The sequence below is a fragment of the Magallana gigas genome, chromosome 5 (genome assembly GCF_963853765.1).
Source record: "Magallana gigas chromosome 5, xbMagGiga1.1, whole genome shotgun sequence".
Lineage (NCBI taxonomy): Eukaryota > Metazoa > Mollusca > Bivalvia > Ostreida > Ostreidae > Magallana > Magallana gigas.
The window spans coordinates 16,506,175-16,516,805 of NC_088857.1; the positions used below are offsets into that span (position 1 = coordinate 16,506,175).

At 31.5% G+C, this 10,631-nt stretch overlaps 1 protein-coding gene across 8 annotated transcripts in view; it reads right to left on the reverse strand.

Moving 5' to 3' along the window:
- Positions 1-6,763, reverse strand: part of LOC105337075 (arf-GAP with SH3 domain, ANK repeat and PH domain-containing protein 2) — a 31,555-nt gene extending 24,792 nt beyond the window's left edge. For all 8 annotated transcript variants that reach the window (XM_066084910.1, XM_034473550.2, XM_034473556.2 and 5 more), the window contains exons 1-2: positions 6,516-6,763; positions 1,990-2,062 (exon numbers count right to left, since the gene is read on the reverse strand). In XM_066084910.1, the coding sequence (XP_065940982.1) occupies positions 1,990-2,062; positions 6,516-6,641 (199 nt within the window). In that variant the 5' untranslated portion in view covers positions 6,642-6,763. The remainder of the gene's footprint in view (positions 1-1,989; positions 2,063-6,515) is intronic.
- Positions 6,764-10,631: the final 3,868 nt, after the last annotated feature.

Consider the following 10,631-nt stretch of genomic DNA (forward strand, 5'->3'; position numbering starts at 1 on the left):
TGGTAAAATTAAAAAAATAAAACCTGCAAATTCAAGTTTTACATTCAAAACAAATAAAATTTGGAAGTTTTTAGAATATTGTCCCCTAATCACATTCCTTATTTACAATTCATTCATGCTATAATAATAATGGACTGAAAATTTATCTGGACAAAGTTTTGTTATTTCTGATATCATTATTTATATTTATCTTTTCCTGCTATTTGTCTGAAGTACTTAAACATCTAATATTCATTTATATATGAACTTGTCAACAAACGGTATTAACTTTTTTTAGGTACATTTCATAATGGCCAGGGGGTGGGGTGTGGATGGAGGGTGCTTATATTCATTAAGAAATCCTCAGTCGCGGATGGATCGTTGGATTATAGTAATATAGATGGGCTGGGGATTATGGAAATAAATTGCTTTGAAAAATCATAATATCTGAAATCAACTAAATATTAGGGCAACTTTAGGCCGACAGTGTACTATGCTGTCAGAGTACATCTCTGTTACTCAAGTCAGCTATTTAAAGTATTCAAGACATTTAAATATTCTGATGAGTCTGAGGAGATAAAACACAGAGCCACACAGAAGATTTCAATCTCCATTAGAGATAATACAGGCACCTGACCTCAAACAATCATCCCCCAGGACACCCGGCTATTCAATCAAAATGCAAAAACACAAAAAAACCACATCAAATATCTAGGTCAAATCTAAAAGCCAAGTATACACTGATTAAGCCATTCATTAACATGAAATAGATAGTTCATGTGCATTAAAAGGATCCTGGTTTCTTGTACTATATCCTCCTGAGATAGATACGTGACGGACTATTTCTATAACTTCCCCCCAGGAAGCACTTAAAGCTTGCTTTGCAACGGTCTCAATTATGATATTGTTTTTTTTTGGCTTTGTTTAGCAATAGGTAACTTTGCAATGAATTATGCCATTCACTCTGGTGACCCATTTTTGAGTAAAGTAACTTGTCTTCATAAAAAAGGGGAAAAAAAATCAAATAAAGCATCAAAAAGATTGAAAATCATTCTTGCATCATTAAATTAAGAACATTTCAAAAGAGGATTATATTTTGGCATAACTTAGTCTATTCCCTCTAGAAGACAGATGTATATTATGAGAAAATTTAATTGCTTAAAACTCATCTCTCTCTCTCTCTCTCTCTCTCTCTCTCTCTCTCTCTCTCTCTCTCTCTCTCTCTCTCTCTCTCTCTCTCTCTCTCCTTACCCCCCCCCATTCAAATCAAAATTGAAATTAATTACATAATACAGTTGATAAAATACTCTTAATTATTTCAAGTTACATCACAACAGAACTTAAAATTTAATTGCTTAAAACTCATCTCTCTCTGTCCATCTCTCTCTCTCTCTCTCTCTCTCTCTCTCTCTCTCTCTCTCTCTCTCTCTCTCTCTCTCTCTCTCTCTCTCTCTCTCTCTCTCTCTCCTTACCCCCCCCCCATTCAAATCAAAATTGAAATTAATTACATAATACAGTTGATAAAATACTCTTAATTATTTCAAGTTACATCACAACAGAACTTAATAAATCTAACTTTCCACACTGTTACAGCGCCCAACAGTGAAGTGTTTAACTGAAGGCACTTCATAGCACCATGGGGAAGCTACATAATTACTTGTTAGCTTGCTTCCTTTATCTTCCTAATAAAACCTAAGCACCAATTCTGAAGTTTGCAAAAAATTAACAAATGGTTCTTAGTATGTGGCATATTCTATAAAACTCAACATTTGAAATAAATTGCTTCTTTTTTTATAACTGAAGACAATTATTGAGCAAAGAACCTCTTAATTTTCTTGTTATCACTCTTTGTAAAATCTAGTAGTTTTTGGAAATGATATAATCAGCATTCTCTAGAGCAAGAACTGGCTATAATTGCATTATTACTCATTTGACTGGTGTTTTGTGCATGCATGAGCGTTGGAGAGTTGTAAAAATCATTAACAGATGCTTTTTTCACAGCGGACTTACTTTTTCCTGCATTATACAGGGCTTTGACGGACTTCTTCATTTTAGTTAATCCACTTCGATCACCATCAAGTCTCTGAAAAATATCATTTAAGACAAATAAGAAACTAATATGTATCAAATTTCATTAATATATTTCTGGTAATAGATATTTTGGTGCAAAATGTATTACTTTAATATAATTTTAAGAAGCAAATGCGGCAGTAAATATCATAAAAATTGCTTGGCTTTGAGGGCTACCTATCATGATATTTTCCCCCAGGGGACAGAAAAAGCCCTGGGGATTTATGTCACCCAATGCCTCAAAGTGTTGTGTTGCCATATGTTACACTGGAATCACTGCTTTAACAGGAAAGTGTTATAATTGTTTGGAGAGGCCTGTATAACTGTTACCAGTAAAATACATAACTATTTCCAAGAGGACATTTGTAACTGTTTCCAATGTGATTCAGCAGTTTTCATGGCATATCGTCAAAATCATAACATTTTTTTGTGATTTAACAAGGAAAATAAATAAAAAATATTAAATGTTACTAGTATATTATTCATATATTGACTTGCATCTAGGGCTATACATGTTTGTCAGATCCCAAGACCAAAATGTTGCCAGAGACCATATTAAGGGCAAAGGCAACAATTTGGTCCGAGGGCCATAAAAAACATATTTTGCCTGAGATCCCAGTCAGCCAATGTTTTGCTATTCCTTGGTTGAAAGGAAGCATCAGAGCAGAGCCTTCAATCCTTTATCATTGGACATCACTAAGGGTTATACTTGTGTAAGTTTGGTCTGAAAGGGGGTGGGACATTCTCACAATGTCAGGGGTCCTGAGTGGGATTGTCACGAGTGGACTCAGGACCCCTGACATTGTGAGGATGGAGGGGGGGGGGGGGGGGGGGTGGGACAGTACTGGTACATGTCTATGAATTAATTTGGTTTCACAGTACTGATACCTGAATTAATTTAGTCTCTTGCATACAAAATTACTGATGGATGCCTGTAAGTTAGAACCATTTTAACAAGAGCTTGGACTAGGGGTAGTTGTGTTGAACAGCAATGTGACGTAGGCCTGTCTATTTTATTCTAAGCCACGGCTCTCAGAAATCAACAAGATTTGTCTGGCTTTTGAGCTAAGACTACGCAATCGGTGCACATTTCGCTTGAAAATGCGTCATTTTAAACTTGTTTTGACGCAAGAAATAGATAGCTACATCCAACTGAAAGTCCAAGGTCTTGTTAAAATAGTTCTATCTGCTACTCTCCCTTGTAATTTTATGTATTTTGAATACAAGTTTTAATAACCCCTAATATAGATCTATCAATGAACAACTACAACTTTCAGTCAAACCAGACCCTCCACACAACAGCTTTCATAAACAGCAGGCAGATTAGTGTTGAAGCTTATAGATTTTCTTCATTTATAATATATAGCCATCTGATGTGGAGATTGTAGATATGCTTTGTCAATATATAACAACTACTGACACATTGTGATCCAGTGGGGTCTACTTCCTGGCTAGTTGACATCCTGTTGGAACATATTTTGTGCATGTACTTGCACTGCATCTTTGTCTTTGTGGTAGTTATATATTTAGATTCATATCTGTCATGAACACAACCTGTTTATTTCATTTTTTTTTTATCTTTCTCCGTCTAAGAGTTTTGTAACGTTTAATCACAATTTCATTAAAAACAACATACCTCCAAAAACCTAATATTTTAACATCTTTGAAATAAAAAAAATTTGCTTAATATTTTATCAAATTTCCATAGCCGAATTCAAATACAAATCCTATATATGTAACCTAAAAACATGTATACATAAAAGTCATTGTGGAACACTCACTCATATATGTTATATTGTATGTTATTATATAATTCTTTTAAGGCAACAAATAATTTACATCTCGTTTCCTTCAAGTACTGCAACAAAATTTTAAAGATTTTCTATTCTAAATTGAATAATTTATACTACGTCATCTTTGTTTTAAAGTAAGAAATCCACCATCAATATTAAAAAAAGTGAAACTAACATTGTATACAAATGTAGATGGAAAATTTCATTATATACATGTATGTATATGGTGCATACATGTAGAGTAGTTATGTTGGCATTAATATCTGGGTCCTGCAAAATGATTTGAAGATCAAGCTACACATCCTTGAAGTGTCATGAAATGTCATGAAAAAGGAAATATTTTTTTTTATCAAATTGAAATTTCCTCTCAATTTCTGTCTTCGTTAACTATATAATTAAAACTGATTACGACAAATCAAAGTTTGCCCACGGATGAAGCTTAAAATAAACTAACACAATTTCCCTATAAACCTATATGAATAGTAGTGTACATGTATAAATAAAATGGAGAAAAAGCCAGTCAAAAGGACTTAGTTCCAGGAAGAATTCTCAGTTCTCACAAAATTGAAGGAACTCAACCAATGATGTTTGTTAGATTTCATAATGTGCTTGCTCTTAAGAGTCAAAATCACGCACTGGGTATTGTACATGTATATACAACATAGACATGTAAAACAGTGAAATATTGTTGCTCCCATTGCTCCATTTCCATTTACTCTAATGACAAAACCTAAGGATGAAAGAGCCACATTTTACAACAATATACCCTTTGTGTAAGAAGTTAAAAAAATATTAAAATGAAAAATATCATCACTATAACAAAAGAGAAGCACTCCTCTTTTTAGGGACAATCTCAGAATCAAATAAAAAACAACAGTATGTGTGTTATGCATCCTTATTTGGTAAAGTGTAGGAAAGGAAAAAACATCTGGTCTTAAGTGCAATATTTTTTTCCTGACTTGGAAAAATCTGGAAATGAAATAAAGTTTCTATGCATTATGATGCACTCTTAATGGACAGAATCTGCATTTGCATGTCAGATGAGCATTTGGTAAATGACTCATCCACTTCAGCAGGAAGAAATTGTTACAACCAATTATAGAACCACAGGTAACCCAGTAATATTGAACTCACGATTTTTAGGGGTAAATTTTATCAATAATTTGCAGATGTTTAATGCACTGTTCATAAAACACCTGTCTCCATGTTCATATTTACATGTACATGACGTCTAGTCATATGAATTAATGAGTAATCTTCCTACCACACATGTATTAATGAGGCCTATACAATACACTAAGTTTATCCTAATACTACTCTTTTCTCTTTCCACCTTTGTTTCAGATTGATTCTAATTTTGTGTACACCACCTAATGAGTACTGGTGCTCTGGTTCCATTAAAAACTTCATCATAGTGAAGGCGTATCATATTATGCATGAAGATGAATAACTGAGAAACTCATCACAATATTTTTTTTTTTTCAATTAAAGCTTAACTTTCCTCTCAGTTTTAATTCTAATTATAGAGAATGTTATTACAAAATTGGCAAACATACATCTGGGGCATTTCTTCCTTCTGACTTTGCTTTCAAATTCCAACATTCCGATCGAAAGCAAATATTATTTTTAAGAACAGAATCAGGAGTGGTACTATAATGTACACTGTACAGGTATACCTAGCACACACTAACACCTGAAGAAGCCCGTTATGAGCAATTGCAGAAGCATGAATACTGTCAAAACACATTTGTATGAGTGTGAAATTCTTCACAATGGCTAATACCACTCTTCCATGCAATCTATAATAAGATTAACAGAGGATTCAAATGCTTGATCATTGCTAGTCACATAAATATTTAAATAAGCACTTTAATACAGAAGTTAATCCAATTATCTATCAACCATACACAAAGAGTCAATTAAGTCAGATAAAGAGGTTAAATTTCATTGCAATTTACATCCAACATATTACTGATAGTTTAATTATCAATGGGAATTTTAACACACTAAATCAATTGAAATAATTCAAACATTAGAATTCAAGGCTGTCACTTTTATTGTCTGTCATTATACGACAATGTGCTTTGAATAATAACAAAAAAGTAAAATAAAGGGAAAATAAAAGCTATATAAATAATTTTTTTACTAATATGCAAAGAAAAAGAGGAATGCATCCATGTCAAGCAAAACAAAGGATTATCAAAATTGGTGTTTGCAAAAACTTTAATAATATATACTATACTCATACCTAACAATGCCATGACATTATCAAAATAGAATTCATCTTATAACATGTTATTATTATTAAGAGCATTAATGAATAGAAAAATGGGTCGTATAGTCGAAAAGAAAAATGTGCCCCCCCCCCTTCCCAGTTGGTTTTTATTTTTTTCTAGTCTTTAACAGTGTAAAGATATCTTAAATACTTGAAATTTTTGTTGGAATCAAAGTCGATTTTGTCACCACTGAAGATTACTGAATAAGATATTATAGTATACAACTGTCAGCATGAAAAGTGGGCGTTTTCAGAGCAACGTCTTTCTTTACAATTTTTCATTCAAAAACAAAGAATGTGATAATTCGTTCACTATTAGCCGTATTAACAAGCAGCTACTTTGTTTCACTTAAAAACAAGTTCAGTGCAACTAGAACGGAATTAAATTGTTTACTCACTTCCTCAAGACTAGATACGAAACTTTTATAACTCGACATGTTTTTCGTGAACGATGAGGTCGTTGGGGATTTGAAATCATCCCAAGTGTCCCTCATGAAGTCCGACAAGGCTACCTGTTCCGGCATCTTGCCTCCTTAGATTCCCTGGCCTCAAAAAATTGTCATTTCTATATGAAACAAATAGCGGAAGATTTCCCTCTTCAGACTACAATCGCTCTTTTCAAAATGGCCTCTATTTTGTTTTGGTAATTGTTGTATATCTCGAGCCCGATCGAATTGTTAACGAACTGTGTCAGTGTGACACGAATAGAATGCTCCGCCCACATTTACTTCAAAGTCCAGATTCAAATAGAAAAAAAACATTTCTTCTTTTGTATTGTTGAATTTGCTGAGAAGTTATTTTTCTTTAAACCTTCTAGTGTAGGTTTATTGTGAATTCGGAGTTGCATAGTATAAATACAAATACAAATACAAATATTTTAAATAACGAATAAAGTCCGACATAAACATGAAAAAAAAATCTTTATTTTCTACAAGCATCTCAGAAAAGTCAGATACATAGTAATAATCAGAAATTTTATCTAAAATTTTGAGGGAATTAAACAACTTTAATGAAAAATTTCAATCAACGGGAAACTCAAATTTTATGTTAGTCACAGGTAAAAAGACACATATTTATAATTTACCCCATTGTCTATAGTTAAAAGCATCATTTGCAAACAAAAGTTCGGTAAATATTTTAAAAGCTAGAAGATTTGTTTGTCTTTGAGTAAAATAGATCATTCGACTCAGACTTCATAAGAATAACGATTATACATGTACCAAAATCATTACAAATGTTATCAACAAACTACATGTAGTCATGTATATGCGGAAAAAAGTCCAAAAACTAATAATACGAATATAAATAACGAAGTGTCGGACGGAAATTGAAAACGGTAGACGCCTCAACCATTTCATGGCAGGGCTTGAAGTGAATATCCGCAGCCTTAATTTAGTATTATTCTTGTACACATATTTATCCCATATTGACATATTTGCAGATTTAGATCACAGGAAGGTATTCAATGTATAACGACCACATTTTGTACCTAATACATGAATGGTCCAATATTCTTAATCATTATATCATTTTGAAGGTGTCATCAAACAAAAATACTCCACCAAGGGCCAGGGAATTTTCAAAATTTTGATTATAGTCCAATTATTACACCTTGAATTTTGTATTGAAGTCTATGGGCAACGTATGTTTTATCAAGATATTGTAAAAAGTAACTTAAAATTTGTAAAACTCTCTTGGTTAACACATGCATAAACTTTCTCTTTATTGAAATATGAAATAAAATGAATCATTTACCACAGATATTTTGACGAAATTAAAATTTTCTTTATTCCAACACGCGGAGATAACTCTTAAAAAAATTAAGGTGCAAAATGACCGGCGTTATATATATATATATATATATATATATATATATATATATATATATATATATATATATATATATATATATATATATATATATATATATATAGTCAGTCATGTGACATTGTTATCTAGCAATACATATTTAACTAGTTTAAAATGAGTCAAAATTATTCAGTATCCCCTCATCATACATTGAATACCAATAGTGGGGAGTCGAGTCGAGGGAACAAGCAACGTCAACAAAGAATGTTATGTAAAATTGTAAAAGATTATCCTACCTTATTATTTTTTCAAAATTTTTTGCTTATTATCTGGCTTAATATAGTTTCACAGTTGATCAACGAGGATTATAAACTGTTAATTATAGTTTACTAACCGTTCTATAGTTAAAACGATATTTAACGATTGTAAACTATAGTTACGAATGATAATCTAAGTTTATCTGTCTGTAAATAAACGTTAACAATAGATTTTGCTGATAAATATAGATTCATATTTGTAAACTATAATTTTTATTGAAACTATATTTAATTATCAAAAAAGTAATGTTTTGATATCGCACATGGTTGTTTTTAATGTTAATCAAAGTTCACAATTGATCGCTGCGTAAACTTTGGTATACAGGTGTGAAATATAGATTTACGTCTTGAAGAAAATTTTTAATATAAAGAAATATTTGAGATGTTTAATTTAACAGTAGAACCCCCCCCCCCCCCAAAAAAAAAAGGAAGAGAGCAAAAGAGGACACTAGGGATAATATCGCAAAAGATAGACAAAATAATTCTACGGGAATCTACATTGTACTACATAGTCATTTTTCCAGGGGGGGGGGTGGCTAGAGGGGAAAGGCGCTCTACAATACCTCTACCAAATATAATATTGAATTCACTTCTCTAAAAGAACAAAAATCAACATTCATCTACATATATGATAACGAAGAGTGAGCTTGACACTTGGTTTCAAATATTTTGAAACATTTTATAACGTTTTTACTCTGTTTATGGATTTTTTTCCTTGTTCCCAGTTTTGATATCATCACACGTCCTAAATCATTATAATAAGAATACAAGAGGAGTAACTGTTAAATTCACAGCGGTCTCAAACGAAAAAAACGAACAGCGCGTCATGGTACACAAATAAAACCCTCTTCTTCTGAAGATGTCTTTGTGGTTAAGACTTTCAATGGAAAATGAATAATCATAAATGTAAAAAAACAAATTAAAGTTATTTAATTACGGTTGTCTTGAATCTGGTACCACTTTAAGAAAGAAGCACATCTTCGTTCAAGTAAGCCATTGGTCCTTATTAATGATCTTCAAACTTCCTTATAAAATTCATTATCTTAAGGACAAAAGTGAAATGAACCATCACACAAAGTTTTGCATTTCAAACAACGAATTTATTAAAACGCTTTCACAATGATTAAATTTGTAATGATGAATATAGGTACCTTGAGGCAATAGAAGTTTAAATATAGTTCATTCACTGTAAGTAATTAACATAGATTCTTTTACAAAATTAACTTAATATGCAGTAATGGCGAGAAAACGAGAAGAATTGTTGTTTAAAAGATGTCTGAAATGGTACGAGTATACACATAATATTAAAATGAAAAGCAAATAATCGAAGACCTCATTTTGCTCATTACTATTTTTAAGTGCAATTTTAATGTGTGTGTGTGTGGGTGTGGTGGGGGGTGTATTGTGTTAAATCCTGCAATCAAATTTTTTTTCTAAAGTTTTTTTAAAATCCACACAAACAGAGAGAGAGAGAGAGAGAGAGAGAGAGAGAGAGAGAGAGAGATTAACCAACATTGAAAACAAAAATTTGGGTCAATATGCTTCTTTCGGCATACATTAAAATTACACTTTAAAATAATAATGTATAAAGTAAAATAAGTTCTACAATTATTGCTTTTCATGTTTTAAATATTCTGTGTATTCTCGAACCTTTTCAGACATGATCTTTCTGCACTGACGGCGCAACTTACAGATACATGTAAATCGGTTTTTTTCTCTATTATTTTTAATCGGAATGAATCATGGTACCAGACACAATTTTTCAATTCAGTTTATTCGCTCACACCATGGAATGGTACATGAGGTCAATCATTATATACAGTTCAAAAGTCAGAGGTACATTGTATAAATGAATAGATAAGTAGTAGATAAATAGTAAATAAGCATAAATATACAATATATACAATGAGAATAGGAAAAAGTATAATAATGGAGGACAGACTATTATATCAAACTGTATATTTTGATAATAAAATAACATAATTTTTTCAGGTTTGTATACGTAGCATTAGAACAAGACATAAGATACAAGATACAAACTTATTCTATTTTAAATAGGTAAAATTAACATAATAATAAAAAAAACTTTCCAATTTCATTACCTTATTAACATTTTGATCTTTTTGTTTTAATTAAACGTTGTTATCAAACATTAAATATTCAACATGCAATGTCGTAAATTCTCAAATTATTACAGACTTGACAGAACCATCTTCTATAAATTCAGGAAATAAAATTAAAGAATCGGTAAATAAAATAAGGTTTAAGATTCTATATATATTGCATGATAAAAGCTATATTTAGGCAAACATTTTCTCTCAACTTTTAATCATGCAAGGAATATTTGCTAAATATGACAAACTGTGTCGATAGAAATCATAGGAAAAT